Source organism: Protopterus annectens, chromosome 16.part0 (assembly GCF_019279795.1).
Source record: "Protopterus annectens isolate FY-2018-M chromosome 16.part0, PAN1.0, whole genome shotgun sequence".
Lineage (NCBI taxonomy): Eukaryota > Metazoa > Chordata > Ceratodontiformes > Protopteridae > Protopterus > Protopterus annectens.
In genome coordinates this window covers 575,965,348-575,982,364 of record NC_056750.1, presented here as the reverse complement: position 1 = coordinate 575,982,364, position 17,017 = coordinate 575,965,348, and the positions used below count along the sequence as shown (strand labels likewise).

General features: G+C 37.5%; 1 protein-coding gene across 2 annotated transcripts in view; it reads right to left on the bottom strand.

Annotated features, from left to right (window-relative positions):
- The window catches only part of COL5A1 (collagen type V alpha 1 chain), a 1,013,097-nt gene that overhangs the window by 532,767 nt on the left and 463,313 nt on the right, over positions 1 to 17,017 (bottom strand). For both annotated transcript variants that reach the window (XM_044058757.1, XM_044058756.1), the window contains exon 5: positions 3,343 to 3,489. In XM_044058757.1, the coding sequence (XP_043914692.1) occupies positions 3,343 to 3,489 (147 nt within the window). The remainder of the gene's footprint in view (positions 1 to 3,342; positions 3,490 to 17,017) is intronic.

The following is a 17,017-nucleotide window of genomic DNA, read 5'->3' as shown; positions in this document are numbered from 1 at the left end:
TACCTTCAAGACCTTACCCTAAAGGTCAGAAGAGTGAAAAAATGTGGTTCAAAAGATCCCAGGGAGTTTTTCAGGATGCAAAAAAGTGAACCCTTCCCCAGGGGCAGGTAGGGAGGCAATAATGGTAAACGTCATCCGCGAGGCAGAGGGGTTCGCAAAACCAGGGTGACTGTGATTCCCTTCAAGGCTGGCCCTACCAGTGCTCATGAAAGGAGGCCCATCTGCTCTACTCTGGAGGCAGTCAGAGGGTAGTTAACTTTGTACCAAGAAGCCTGGCAAGATATCACAAGAGACAAGTGGGTACAAAGTATAATATCCAGAGGTTATTCCGTTCCCTTTTGCCATCCTGTCCCACAGATAAAAACAATCCCAGATGTTCCACCCACTCAAAGGGAACAAGCAACTATAGAAATTCAAAAGTTGCTAGATAAAACAGGAAGTCCCCGCAGACCAAATAGGATTCGGAACTTACTCAAGATTTTTTTAGTGCCAAAAAGAACAGTGAACTGGAGACCCATATTGGATCTCAGCAAACTAAAAGAATCCGTGAAGAAGTCTAAGTTTCGAATGGTGACACTGCAGTCAGTTCTTCCCTTTTTAGGGAAAGATGATTGGATATGCTCAGTAGACCTCCAAGATGCATACTACCACATAGAAATGTACAGAGCATCAAGGAGTCATTTATGCTTCTGGCTGGGAGCCAGTCATTATCCGTTTTGAGCTCTGCCGTTTGGTCTCACTACAGCCCCCAGAGTGTTCAACAAGTGCATGGCAGTAGTCACGGCTCACTTGAGACATCTAGGATTCCAAGCATTTCCATACCTAGATAACTGGCTGCTAATTGCCACCAACAAGCATCTACTTCAACAAGCGAGAGACACCACACTACAAACCTGCTCTCAGTTAGGCATAACAGTGAATTTAGAAAAATCTGCCTTGTTGGCCTGTCAACATATTACATTCATAGGCGCAGATCATGACACCATTTCCATGATGGCACATCTGCCTCCCGACAGAGTTTCTGTTCTCAGACAGCAAGTAGCCGACCTTCTACCCAGAAACAAGGTGGAAGCAAAAACTATTTTGAAAGTACTCCGAACCATGGCATCAAGTATCACCCTAGTTCCTCTAGCCAGAATGCATATGAAAATTCTTCAATGGCTACTTTTTGCTCAGTGGTCATTACAAGAACTTCCCATGTCTCACCAAATCAGAATTACAGAGTCATGCAAGAAAGATGATCTTTGGTGGTTTCGGTCCAACCACGTGACCATCGGATGACCTTTTGTGCCACAACAACCCATAGCTACAGTGACCACAGACGCCTCCCAGATAGGGTGGGTGGGGGCATTATCTTGGAAGAACAGTCCAAGGCATATGGCAAGAACATGAGGCCCATTTGCACATCAATGTTCTCGAGATGAGAGCAGTGCTTCTAGCGCTGCAAGAACTCCAGAACTCTCTTCCACTAGGAACAATTGCATTCCAGTCAGACAACATGTCGGTAGTCTGGTACATAAACAAACAAGGCGGAACCAGATCATAGCCCCTTTGTCGAGAAGTGCTGAGAGAATCTCAATGGGCAATTTCTTCCCAATGTTTTCTGGTAGTAATGCATATCCTGGGAAATCCAACATGATAGCGGACAAACTCAGCAGGGCGATATTAATGCCGCACGAGTGTGCTCTATGCCAAAACATAGCAGAGAAGATTTTCTGAAAATGAGGCCAGCCTTGCTACGACCTATTTGCCACTCCCATAAATACCAAATGCAGCAGCTACTTTGCCCTAATTCTCCCTGTGGGGGAGACACTGAGAGATGCACTTGTTCACGATTGGCCCTTGGGACTACTGTATGCCTTTCCCCCTTTTCCTCTGATACCCAAAGTCATTTATAAAGCAACATCCTTGGGAAGCAGTCTGATTCTCATTGCTCCATATTGGACTTGTCAGATGTGGTTCCCAGTTCTCTGGCCTCACCTACAGGAGAAACCATGGGTTCTGGACCCAGTTCCAGACCTTCTCACCCATATGTCAGGAACACTTCATCTTGCTCTCCAAACCCTCAATTTAACAGCATGGCTGCTCCACTTCCAAACTTAGTCAGGCTTCAAGACTTCACATCAGCAGTAAAACACATTTTGATATCTTTTCACAAGGCTTCTACCAGGAAATTATATTCTAGTAAATGGAAGAGGTTCTCCTACTGGGCAAAAGCAAAAAACATTGATCCCTTTTCTGCCCCAGTTAGTTAAATTTTAGAATTTCTTGCAGAACTTTTCAGTAAGGTTCTGCCACAGCTACAATTAGAGTTCAACTAGCTGCAATTTCTAATTTTCATATTGGTGAATATACTCCTAACCTGATGTCACACAAATTGGGTAAAGCATTTTTAAACGGCACTTGCTTATTGAGACCTCCCATAAAAGAACCTCTCTCACCATGGGATCTGAATTTTGTCCTGACTCGCCTAACCTTACCTCCCTTTGAAGCCATTCTCCTAAATGATATTTAAATGAGCAACACAATAATATTTTGATACTTACATTCTGAGTTTCGAAAGTTATGCTTAACATTTGACAATGTATATTAAGGTTGGAAAAGTCTATGACAGGAATGTTTCAGATGATACGTAATACCGAAATGCAAAATAATAATTGGTCATGGTTTCACAAATAATATTGTTTTCATTGTTTTAAAGTACATTTACAGAAGAGAGTGGCTTCAAAATAAAATAAAATGTGCTACTTACATAAGCATCCACTCATTTTGGTTGCATATTACTGCATGCAATAAAACACTTATGCTTTGTCTCTTTTTTGGGGTCTGATTCTAGATCTCACAGCTGATCTGGCAGTGTTTCATATAGTCATGGAAAAAAGGGTGGCATTCTGGAAGATTCAGCCTTTTAAAACTTAAAATAAAAGAGGCAACTCAGAACTGTGACACTTGTGCATCTTAACTACAAGATCATATGTCCTCATGCATGTGTTGGGGGGGGGGCATACCCCAGCCCCAGTACTGTGGGGTCTTGCCATTTATCAATGCAGCATGTATGTTATCAGTGACCTTTTCTTCTCCATCATATGTAATGTGGTCAAGTCTCATAGTGTTTAATGCTACAACAATATGATAAGCTGGAAGAAGTACATATTATAGTTTAGGATTAATACTACTAAATTCATACAAGAAATACAGACAAATATGCAAACTGTAACACTTAAACTATGCATATGAGTTAAAAGCAAGGTGTGAATCTACTGCTCCAGACTTTTCTGAAACTCTGAATTAAGAAGTTTGATTTCAAAAGCAACAAACTGGAAACAAATAATCAAACCATACCTGATCTTGATCAGGGTAAGCATCTTGGTTGGGGTCTTGTGATTGAGGCATATCAGGAGTTGGAGTGTCGCAGTCTGGACTGTAATGCTCACAATACTCATAAGCTGCCTTGGCGTCAGGAACAATCATCAGCTGCTGAATATCCCCCTACAAAAACAAACCATTAATGGGAATTAATTATTTTTTCTATACTATGTGACTGACAGTGTCAAAACTGCAGACCTGAGAGTAGTACTAAATCCCTGTCTCTGCTTAGCATGCACAAGTAATGAACACACTTCCATTCACAGGTAAATTATTTTTGAAAGGACAGGAAATTAGGCTAACTATAATACTCAAATGTAATGCACATATATATGTGTGTGTGTGTGTGTGTGTGTGTGTGTGTGTGTGTGTGTGTGTGTGTGTGTGTGTGTGTGTGTGTGTGTGTGTGTGTCTCTCTCTCTCTCTCTCTATATATATATATATATATATATATAAATGTGAGTGTATGTATATATTTATGAACCACATTCAAATGTAGCGCACATATATGTGTGTGTATGTATGTATTTTATATAACTATATATATATATATATATATATATATATATATATATATATATATATACACACACACACACACACACACACACACACACACACACATAAATATATTAACATTGGTGGACTGCAATACATAGCAACCATCATTGCAGTGAAAATAATAAAACAAATTCACATCTTAAAAAAAAAATCCAAGTAAAACCCAAATCTCTTAACTCATAGATAGATGGATGCTTAGCTTACAGCTTCACTTAATTTGGTTTTAATAAAAGCAGTTTATCATCCAGAATTATATTGTATCATTGGTTGACTACCTGCTTGAGTAATTTGACTTCATTTAAGTCTGTGGATGCCCTATCAAAAATAAAAACAGGGACTCATTTTTTGAGTTAGTCAGTTTTTTAATGAAGGATAAGACCCCATGCACATTTTTCAAGTGACTGCTTTTATTGATAAATCTGGCTGTCAAGCTACTGGCTCGCTTCTGATTTACATATGTATAGAATAACCTGCATGAGTTCTTATACTTTTTTATCCCAAATAAGCAAAGTCATATCTCATTTTCAGACATTCCAGAGTGAAATTATGGGTCAGTTTGTTTGTCACAGATGAGAAAACATATTTTGTCCAATAAATGAAATGTATTTATAAGTAAAATATAGCTTATATCAATTTATGTATATGTGTATGTGTACTCATAACACATATTTCTCCATTTGTGTGTCTGTATGTATACATACCTATATGTATATACAGTGGATATAAAATGTTTACACACCCCTGTTAAAATGCCAGGTTTTTGTGATATAAAAATGAGACTACAATAAAGCATTTCAAACCTTTTCCCACTTTTAATGTGACCTATAACCTGTAAAATTTAAAAGAAAAACCAAAAAAATCTGTTAGGGGAAAAATCTAAAAAAAAAGAAAAGTACAATACGCAGGTTGCATAAGTGTGTACACCTTTAAACTAATACTTTGTTGTCAGATTGCAAGGGCATCTCTTGCGCACAGCCCTCTTCAGGTCACCACACAGACTTTCTATTGGATTTAGGTCTGGACTCTGGCTGGGCCATTCCAAAACTTTAATTTTCTTCTGGTGAAGCCATTCTTTTGTTGATTTGGATGTATACTTTGGGTCATTGTCGTGTTGAAAGGTGAAATTCCACTTCATCTTCAGCTTTCTAGCAGACATCTGAAGGTTTTGTGGCAAATGTGACTGGTATTTGGAACTGTTCATAATTCCTTCTACCTTGACTAATGCCCCAGTTTCAGCTGAAGAAAAGCAACCCCAAAGCATGATACTGCCACCACCATGCTTCACCATGGGGATGGTATTCTTTTGATGGTGTGAAGTCTTGTTTTTGTGCCAAACATACCTTTTGGAATTGTGGCCAAAAAGTTGAACCTTGGTCTCATCATTCTATAATACATTTTCCCACATGCTTTTGGGAGACTTGATGTATTGTTTTGCAAATTTGGATGTTTTTCTGTGTAAGAAAAGGCTTCCATCTTGCAACCCTACCCCATAGTCCAGACATATGGAGAATACAGGAGATTGTCACATGTAGTCCCCAATCAGTACTTGCCAGAAATTCCTGCAGCTCCTTCAATGTTGCTGTAGGTCTCTTGGCAGCCTCCCTGACCAGTTTTCGTTTTGTCTTTTCATCAGTTTTGGAGGGGCGTTCAGTTCTTTGCAGCGTCACTGTTGTCCCATATTTTCTCCACTTTTTGATGACTGTCTTCACTATGTTCCATGGTATATCCAATGCTGTGGAAATTTTTTTGTACCCTTTTCCGGCCTGATACCTTTCTAAAGTGAGAACCCTTTGATGCTTTGTAACCTCTCTGCGAACCATGGCTTTTGCTGTAGCAAGCAAAAGAGTAAATGTCAGGAAAATCCTGCTAGGACAGCTGAACTTTATTTGGGGTTAATCAGAGTCTCTTTAATTGATGGCAGTTGTGTACCCAAGAAGACTGAATGCTATAATTAAATCAAAAGGTGCGTCAACAAAGTATAAGTTTAAGGGTGTGCACACACAAACGAAGTATTAGTTTAAGGGTGTGCACACTTATGCAATCAGCATATTGTACATTTTTTATTTTTTATATTTTTCCCCTAATAGATTTGTTTGTTTTTCAATTGAATTGTACAGGTTATAGGTCACATTAAAGGTGGGAAAAGTTTTGAAATGGTTTATTGTGGTCTCTCTTTTTTATATTACAAAAACCTGGCATTTTAACAGGGGTGTGTAAACTTTTTATATTCACTGTAGATATATATATATATATATATATATATATGTATATATATATATATATATATATATATATATATATATATATGTAAAGAGAGAGAGAGAAGACTTATTTATACTCAACATAAGCATAAATACAGTGGCAGAACTGCTGTTATGTAAGCTGTTGTGGTAATGAAAGGTATATTATAGCAATAACCCATGCCTGGGTGTGGGTAATGCTGGATTTACCCACGGTGCCCGAGGGACCAAACAAAGCCAAGCGTGGGTAAATACAGCATTACCCACACCCAGAAGTGCGTTATTGCTATTATACCATGACATTATTTAAGAAAAGAAACTATTACTTTTCTTAAATAATGGCATAGTATAATGCCTGTTTACTGCCCTTCCGCAGATGTCTGGCATCCGCGTCAGTTCTGATGTACTGCGCGCCTGCGCAGTACATCAGAGTTGTAAGCAACGGAGAAAGCAAGATCTCTGTTGCTTTTTTTTTACTGTTTCACTATGTTAAATGGGTTTAACATAGCGAGACAGCTTTAAAATAAGTAACGGAGATGTCCGTTGCTTATTTTAAAACTGTCTCGCTATGTTAAACCCATTTAACATAGCGAAACAGTAAAACGCAACGTGGATCTTGCTTTCTCCATTGCTTTTTTTTTAAAACCTGTCTCGCTATGTTAAATGGGTTTAGCATAGCGAGACAGCTTTAAAATAAGCAACTGAGATCTCCGTTGCTTATTTTAAAGCTGTCTCCCTATGTTAAACCCATTTAACATAGCGAGACAGTGTTTTAAAAGTAGAGTTATACTAATGGAAAAAAGTCCAGGCGACCGGACCTTTTTCCATTAGTATAACTCGATTTACAATGTGCACGCTGGCCAATCAGCATGCACGTTTTGGGGGGGGGTCATGATATAATACCTTATATTCCCTAGGTCATCTGTTTGTTTATACATTTTGTTTTAGCCATCAGAGTATGTAGGAAATGTCTACATCATAACTTTTAGACTTTTTTCAAAACTGACATCTTGAAAAGCAATACTAAATAAATTCAAATTCAAATATACCTACACTATGGACCTAAATCTATACCAACAAATAAATGAGACTTGCTGGAGACAGATATTTCTAACTTGGCATATTCTCAGCCTATGGATTAAGTTACTACTACAGGTCAACCAAAGTGCTACTATTACCTTTAAGGTTTGTCTTGATGATTGGAGGGTAGACACAAATCTACACCATGATTGTTTAGTATTGCTTGCTGAGTTTGGAATGAAATCACTACTGATTACTTGGATGGGAGTCGCAAACTGTTACATGTGCCTGCATAAAGCTCTTGTAGTCCCAGTGATTGCTCATTTAGATCTGTTCCTCTGTTATGCTGTAAGAAGTACACTATTCGGTAGATTTTTGTTTGCAAAATGAAGGATATCAAAACTTGACATGTTACCAGGTCACTGTGATAAAGCTTTGTTCAGCAGTAGAGAATTATTTACAAAATGAGTGGTATTTCATTAGAAGTCACATTTCAGATAGTAATAAATTGACAATGAAATGCATAAAACAGCTATCTTTTCTACCGAAAAATATGAATATCTCCAAGACTAGACAGGTTACCAGATCATTGTTATTAAAAAAAATTTCAGCAGTAGAGTATTATTTACAAGATGATGGGTATTTCCTTAAATGACATGTTTCAGATATTAATAAACTAATAATGAAATGGATAAATGTATTTTTAATTTAAAAATGTGACTGTCTTCAAAATGGGATAAGTTATCAGGTTACTATAATAGAATGTTTTTCAGCATGAAGACATCTTTGAAATGAGTAGTGACTTTACTAAATGTAAAATAAATGTTTTTATATTTAGGACGAACAAATGTGAATAACTTTAAAACTAAGGTAGCCTAAATGCAAAAGTTAGCACCCGATAAACCATGGCCCAAGTACTGCCCTTATACAGATGTTCCACTCACCAAGCTGAATAAAGAGAAACGGCTCAGCTCCACCCAACGACCCATGCACTCAAGTCATTAGGTCACAAGTACCAGTATGACTCAGTTGTAGTCCATGTAGATGCACAGAAACTGAGATGTGCCTCCGTAGACTACATGATAAAGAGAAACATTATGGAGCTCTTAGACTGTGTGTCCCAGGCTGGTATGTTTCTAGAATTGAGAAGCATTCTACCTTCACCAAGGATGATGCCACAGTATGAACAAAAGATGATTGATTTGAATAAATGACTAGGGTTCTGATGTAACTCCAAGAGGGTACAGTATTTGTCAGCATGGGAGGATAAGGACAAGATGTTACTTTGTCAAGGGTGGTCTGCACCTGTATCCTATAGGCTTTCAAATATTGGCTAAAACTCTAACCTCCCCCTTAGTGCCATTCTTAGGCAATGCCAAATTGACAAACCTTCCGACATAGCAAAACCAACCAAGGAGAATCTAAATGTGTTCTCAGTGCGAGGAGCTTAACCAAGAAATTTAACTCCCTCAAGGCTCTCCTCACCTTGTAGTATGTGGACATCTGTTCTGTTACTGAAACATGGTTTAAAGACTCAGAGAGCAGCCCACCAGTGCATGGATACAATGCCTTCCACACATTCAGGCTAGCTACTGCACACAGGGAACAACAAACTTCCCTCACAAATAGGCAGAATGATGTGCTTGAGCTTCTCCTTGTTAATATTTCCATAGGCAAATTCCTATATCATATCCTTGCAACCGAAAAGTCACCCTCTTTGACCCAAGAAACCCATAACTCATACTCGGATGCCCTGGAGGCTCTTACCATTTAATCCAATACCATATTTATGGACGACTTCAACTATCCCAGTATAAACTGGGATACTTACATGACCTGAGATTTATAGACCCAAAGATTCCTAGACTTTGTAAACACAAACACTTTGGACCAGATAGTCCATATGCCCACTAGAGGTGCAAATATACTCAACCTGATACTCACAAAATGGCAGAAAGCTGTACCCACAGTAAACTGTCTTCTCTGGTAAGTTTAGACAATAAAGTTGTCCCCTTTGTAAGAAAAATCAGTTCTGTAACTTCCAGCTAACCCTGTAACATTAGGAGCTATTTCAAGGCAAGCTTTCTGCTACTAAGTGATAACCTAGCAAAACTTCAGGCCCCCAAAACCCTGAGAGCCTAGTTGCCTATAAGGAATTGTTCACAGAAACCCTGTAAAATCATGTCAATAAATGCAGAGACAACTGTGTCTACCAGAAATAAGCCCAGAATTAACTCAAAAGACAAACCACCCTGGTAGAATCCAAACATAAACAGGTTCTACAACAAAATAAAAATCCATAGCTAAGATTAGGAAATGCTACGCCCATCATGATAAAAACACTCTCCTCAGTCTAAACAAAGAACTAAGAGGGCAAATTGTCTAGTAATGCCAAATTTCAGATAAACATAGAATACCAAGCATTGGACAACTATAAGGCTTTCTTTAGCTATGTTTGAAACTTCAAAGGTGGCACACAATAATTTGTAGAACTGATTGTAAATGGAGCCAACTGCACAGAGCCAGGAGACATAGAAATTTAAGTCCAATTTTACCACCTTCTCTTCACTGGCCTCCCTCCCCTGGAAATACCATCAAACAGCCCCCCCAGTCTATCACTAGGGAGCAGGTCCTAGATGTATTTTCTAATGCCAGAAACAATGCATTAATGGGCCCCAGTAATATTCCAGGATGCTCCTAAATAGCCTGAAAGATGACATAAGGACAACTTGAATTGCTACTTAATAGTAGCATCCAGACAGGTTTTGTGCCATGAAAATGGAGAACTGCAATGGTCCCCCCCCCCCACCCCCAGCAAGGGTGGGCCATCAGTAGACTCCAGGAAATACAGACCCATAAATCTGTCTCATATGTAAAGTCAGGGAAACAATTATCATGGAAATAATTATTAATAAGGACATACAAAACCTTCAAACACTGGATCCAACCCAGTTAGGTTTTTGTCAAGGGCAGATCATGCCTACTCATCCTGGTAGACATCTTTCAGAAGGTCAGCACAGCAATGGAGGAGGGCAAAATGGTGCATTCTGCCTGCCCTGGCCTGGCTAAGGCATGTTATGCATTGTATAGTCTGCAGGCTCCCAGACAGAACCCATGAAGTTTGGATAATGGATGCCAACTCCACAAAGAGACTGGCCACTAGTGGAGTCCCACAGAACTCCTTACTGGTTCCGTTCCTTTTCGGCATCTACTTCTCAGTAGTTAATGCCAATGTCAAGGGTTTCAGGCTTACCAAGTTTTCAGGTGATTGCAAACTAAGAACATTCACAGAATACCCCACGACAATACAATCCTACAGGAAGGACAAACACAGACAAATGACTGGTGGCAAAGCTACAGTTTAAAACACAGTGCCACAAAATGCATTAAAGTACCCTTTATGAAGTCATCCTCTGAAGGAAATTACTTTATTGATAACACAGCGTAACCTGACTTTCCACCAACATGTTTCAAAGGTAGTAAGTAAATAATTTTATGCTGCCCACCTTATAAGCAATGGCAGGATGTAGGACCAAAGATGTCATTGTTCCACTGTATTTGACAATATCAGGCCCATCATTGAGTACAGAGCCCCCTTCAGTAGGTACCCGACCAGGCACATACAACAACTAGAATGTCCACAGACATTTCTCACAAAAAGAATATTGTGCATAGACAACATGTCCATGCAGACTGCCTCAAAGCCCTTTCTTTATATTCATGCTTCCAACAAACTGTTGAGAGGTGATCTATGTCTGGCATACTGTGGATCCCACTCTCAGAGACCTTTTATTTTGTGCAAAATGAATAGCATCAGAATTACTTAATTTACGAAATTAAACTTCACTTGTAACATAAACAGGACATGTTGGAGGAAATGTGTCTCAAGAGAATTCTTCTTCTCTGGAACAGGCTTTCCATCCATGTGAAATAGAAGTCTTTCCTAACCCTGTTCAAAAGAAGCATGGGCCAGTGGATGGGAAATTGGAAATACACCCTGGATCTAGCACCTATATCTCTACTGGACATAGGCAGACTGTAAATCTCGTCCTAACTTATAAATACCCCTTAAAATAACCTCTAAGACACAAACTTGTGAGATACAATATTGATGCTTGGCTAGGCTTATAAAGGTCTAAGTGGTTGTTAGGGTAGTATGCACCTGTGAACCTATAAAAGGTTATGGTTGAAAAGTTTTCCCAACCTCACTAGAATATGCAGACAACTGTATCACCTGCATGAGTAAGAGGTGCGTGGGTAATATAAGCACATGATTCTCCTCTGTGTGATAAGGAAGAAATGACATGCTAATATGTTGTATGACATTAGAGAGAATAATAGTATGACCTTGAACCCTCAGTACTTTGTAACCAATTTGAACAGTTTATTATCAAAAGCATAAAGATGATAATTCTATCCGCCAATCATCTCAGTTGTTTATTTCACCACTCACATAATCTGTGGGCACTATAACAGCACAGCGGACTAAGATGAACATAATTACCCTTTGCTGGCCAGATTAAATAGCTTTTTGAATTCATCTGTCTTACATCAAAAAATATACTGGATGCCTTCAAAAATAATGAAAGACAACTCCCCCGAATGTGCTGCCCAAGGCTGCCATATTTTGTGTACAGCTGTGAGATGGAGCAGACTCACCCAGAAGATTTGCAGTCTGCAGGGAAACTGACATTCAATACCAAAGTAGCATACTGTCATTGTAAATTAAAAGTTACAAATGTGCTACATATTCCTATAGTGTCTTTCAGTTCCTTTGTTTATAGTCCCTCAAGACGATATGAGGCAATCATCCCACTGGCAATGGATTTGTAGTATTCAGGGTCATAGATTCACAAACTTCTCTTATAATAGACATTTGAAAGTAACAATGAAGATTCCTTGCTTTAAAAAAAAAAAATACCAGGTCAAAATGATGACATTTCTCCAAGCTGTTTCATTTGACAAAAAAAAAATCAAGATTTTGTGAACAATGAATAGTCATGCTATATAGTAAAAGTAAAATGACATTATTACATTCAAAATCTAACTTTGTTAGTTAATATCTTATATTCTGGGGAAGAAAGTTAAGCGGTTCCACTTTGAGTCATCAGGTTACAAATCACAGATGAATCAACTTGCTGATCACAGCTGCTCAAGAAATAAATCCAGTGAAAAAAAATAGGTGTAGCCTATTTTGCAAAAGGAGCAAACCCCTCTGTTTACACCCCTGCAGGTGCTGGTCCCCCCATATACCATGTCCATGGCTGCAGAAAAGTAAAGTATGGATAACTCTCCCAAAACAAAGGCATCCCTGCTCAAGCACTGGCATTGACTACCTATTGATAACCATGATTAGTGAGTTTAAATTGAGTTGTGTTCAGCGAGTTGGCTTTTTAGCAAGTTGTCAAACAGGAAAGGGGAAGTGAAATTAACATATCTGGTTAGTTCAAGTATCTTAACATTTTTCACCTTCACCTTGTAAAACCAATTAACAGCTTTAATAAACATTCTATGCTTCACATAGACCAGTGCATTTTTCCTAATAAATACCACTAACGAATTTAAAATACATATGATCATATGCATGTATGTGTTTGTGTGTGTGTGTTGTTAGATATTAAAATCCAGTTGCATAAAGAAGCAATCAAAGTCTTCAAGTGAAATAAAATCTGAAGTATTTTGAAATCTCTCTCTCTCCATCTCTCTTGTTTTCTTCCTTCTCTTGTGGATTTTGTTTAAATTGTATATAATGTTCATTTACAGCAGTGGTTATACAGCATTTTTTATAGCAGTACTAAAAGGCAAACATTACAGACCTCATTAGCAGGATCTTTATGATGCCTTCTTATCACTCCATTAGCAGTATACATTTGTTCAGATAAACCCGTACTGCTGTGCTAACATAAGATGGGTTAATGTATCCAAGTAAATCAGCTCACATGGAAAGTTAGGAAAACAGGGTCAATCTCCAGTCAGTGGTTTGTGCCTAACAATTCAGATGCTTTAGTTTCAGGTGATGGACTGCACTGTTTTTCAAGTATCGCTAAGCATAGTTTGAACTTTTGTTACTGAAATAAAATATATATGATTTTGTTTACCTACTTGCATTAGATGGTAACTTAACTTTCCACTTTGTTAAAAAACGTTCTTCCTAGCTATGACATTTAAGATGCTGTCTGTTCATTTTCTGTTTATTTACTAGCCAGACTGACATTGTCTTTACTGCTGATCTGTTTCACTCTGATTTCCTCGGCTGAGCATCATCAGTGACGGATACATACTAACCGCTATAGGGCTTCACTTAGAGGAAGAGATAATGGAAGCTGTATGGTACAGAATGCGTTTTAGATATTGTCCAGCTTCCTGCTTAATTAACAGCCAGCGAATTCAGTTCAGCATCCTTTTCTACTTCTTTAAAACTTTTTTTGTTTACTCTGGCCTTCCTTCTGGAATAACTTCATAATCAAAATGCATACATATACTTTCCTTTTGCAGTAAATTGTCAGTTTTTGTGTTGAATTCATGAACAACAACAACCATCCAAAACTTATCTGATCAGTTGTTCATACTGTTTAAAAAGGTCAGTGAAACAGTACTTAATTTTCTTACCATTGAATATCTGCAATGGATTTCCTTCTAGCCTTCGTCTTACCCAACAAATCGTGCTAAACATAATTAACTGACGGAATAGTCTGTATCATTGTACTAACACTGAGGTTTTGTGTGTGTGTGTGTGTGTGTGTGTGTGTGTGTGGGGGTGGGTTTACTTCTAAATTTTGAACTTTCAAAACTTCAAATTTCTTATGGTTATAAGCCCAAACTTTTGAAACTTTGACATTTAAATGAAAAAAAATAATAAAAACAAAAACTTTTTTTTTTTATGTTTTAGCAGGCATCCCTCCCACACCCCCTGCTAATTAAATGGAAAATGGTAAATATACCATTCTGCACTGTACGTCGATCTTCATTTAAATGGTTCGAAGTTTCAAAACTTCGATCATATGGTCTCGACTATAAGAAATTCGAGGTTTTGAAAGTTCAAAATTTAGAAGTGTACCCATACTTATATATATATATATATATATATATATATATATATATATATATATATATACATATATATATATATTTTTTTTATAATGTGTGTATGTGTATGTATAGGAGTATGTATTTTACTTTCCCAGCTGTTTAAGATTTATACATCAGTATCTTTCCTAGCTGACTGGTGAACTTATTGAAAGTGTTAATAACTTCTAATTGTTTTATTGTCACACCATTGCTGTCTATAATGGAAGATGTGAGCTTCTTTTTACATGAGCCATCTACAGTTTAGCCCCCTTCAGCTAATGCAGACCTTCCTCTCTGCATTGCAATGCAGTGATCATGATTTGGGTCTGCGTGACATGATTCATTTTGAACTTAGCAATACCCTGTGTATACTGTACACTGACCTGGTAACAAATCAGACCCAACCATAACAACTTAAAAGGAATAGTACTGTAAGGCATTTTTGTATGTATACTGATTTTTGAGTTTACACTGACTTGGCAGAAAGCACATTATATAGCCTTTCTTCCAAGCTGTTGTGATCTCAGAGGAAATATATTCAGAGATCATGGTGTAGTGCAGATCTCCTGACCATGGCCATATATATCCTTTGCAGAACAGTTTGAAAATGAGGTTTGCATAACTTTAATGCACCACCTACATCTGAGAAACACATACCTCTTAAACTCTTAGTGCAAGAAATGTGAACAAAGGCAAAAAATAATGGGGGGGGGGGGCAATGGCCAAAAATAGGAACACATTTTAAATATTGGTCTTATAAACTTAGAAAGTTGCTAGAATAACAAGTCTTGCATTAGCATGCATTTCCTGAAGGATATAAAGTCTGAAACTCAAATGTCTGTAATTTTTTACTGATTTGCCAGAAAACTACAGATTTTATGTGGAACAGACCAAAACTATGGGGCAAATATCTGGGCATTCAGTGGAAATCTGGATAGTTGAGAGTTATGCCAAAAACACATTCTCTGAGACAGACCATATGCATTACTTTAAACGTTAGTATGTTTTTTTTTTTTTTTTTTTTTACAGTTTGTTGCATATCCCTATCCACTCCACTTAGAATAAGTAATCAGTAATCTTAACTCAGGGCATTAAAGTGCAAAAATATCTTCTGCAATTTTCCTAGTGACTTCATTGAGTGGGAGGAATGGAAATGATTTATGGAATGAAATGTATGGAAAATTAAAAGTGCTGTACTGCTGTTTTTCACAACATGTCCTTCCCAAGTATAAAATCCTTAGGATTTACATTGATAATATCCAGATGCTCGCTGCAAATAAAAATTCAAGAAATGAAAATAGGCTGTTAATATAAAAAAAATAAGTTGTAATCAAACATTGAGACCTTTTAATATTTCTGAGAAATTTCTGTAGATGGCATGCATTTCTAATAAGACTTTAAATACTTATCATTTTTGCCCAATTTCTTTATTCTGAAGGAAAATAATTAAAACAATATTATTGCTTCAGGATCTTTTTCTGTGGACATAATATGGTATTCTGAATGCCAGCACAATATTTACTAGAACAGCTCTGCTTCATAAGCAATATGTTTTTTGAGACATAATATATGGAAAGGCAGGAGGAATTGATGAAGGCTGATAAATAAGGAATCTTGTAAACTGCACATCTTTAATACTAATAAAATTGTGATACATAATACTAATAAAACTGGGGATACAAATAAGAAGTAAAAAAATGTGATGCAGACTGAGCAAGTTTTACATGATATGTGGGAGACAGCCAGAGAAATATTTCAACATTACAGAGAAAAATCAACTCTAAATCAGGTTTAAATCTTGTATTACTCAAAAGATACATAACAGTAAAACAATTTTTGTCTTCTAAGTACAAACTTGTAGTTTTAAAAGTACTGTATTTCATTTTTTCTGTTACCTAATTGTTTCAATGAATAGTGTGCTGTGTGTCTCTCTGCTATAAGAGGGGGTCGTTGGTTTTCTCACTTTGTTGATATCTGATATTTAACTGTTAGCCTAGAGGACTTCCTCTGTACTTTAAGTGCTAGCCACAAAGTTTGAGAATTCATTTTATGCTCAACTTCTGAGAGACTTGGTTGGCTACAATCACCTGCATTAGAAGCTAACGTTAAGTGCAAACTTGCAGTACAGTATTTTAGTCTTCTGTTAAGTACAAACTTAACTTTTAAAAGTACTGTATTTCATTTTTTTCTGTTACCTAATTGTTTCACTGAATAGTGGGCTGAGTGTCTCTCAGCAGTTAGTTCCCCACCCACCTTACCTGTTCTTGTCTTGGTGTTAGTGTTGGTGGTTCTGGAATTGCCCACCCCTCCTGTAAGTCTGTATTTGAACACTCCTCCTGGGTCCATCTTATTTGCTTACTTAACCGAGTACAGTGAGATCATATTATGAGTCTAGTTTTCACTCTACTTAATACAGAGAGATTTGAGAAGGCCAACCCACTTAGGTTCTTCCTTCCTCTCTCCTTACACTTTACTAACCAAAAAAATAATTTGCACTTTATTCATCTGCTTTTACTGTATTTGTGTTTCCTTCTGCTTTATTTTGCTTTTGCCTCTTCTTGAAAGTACTCAATTTTACTTATTCTGCTGCATTTATTACTGCTTGGTAATAGCCTGATTAAATTGTAACTGTTATTCTAAGTCTTTTGGTTTAAGCACTTGGGCTTCATACAGGTTGTTTTACATTAAGAAGGTTTGTGGTCTGCACTGTTGTGGCAGGACAGGTAGCTTACATCCTTCTAAGCTGGGAATAGCTAATTGAA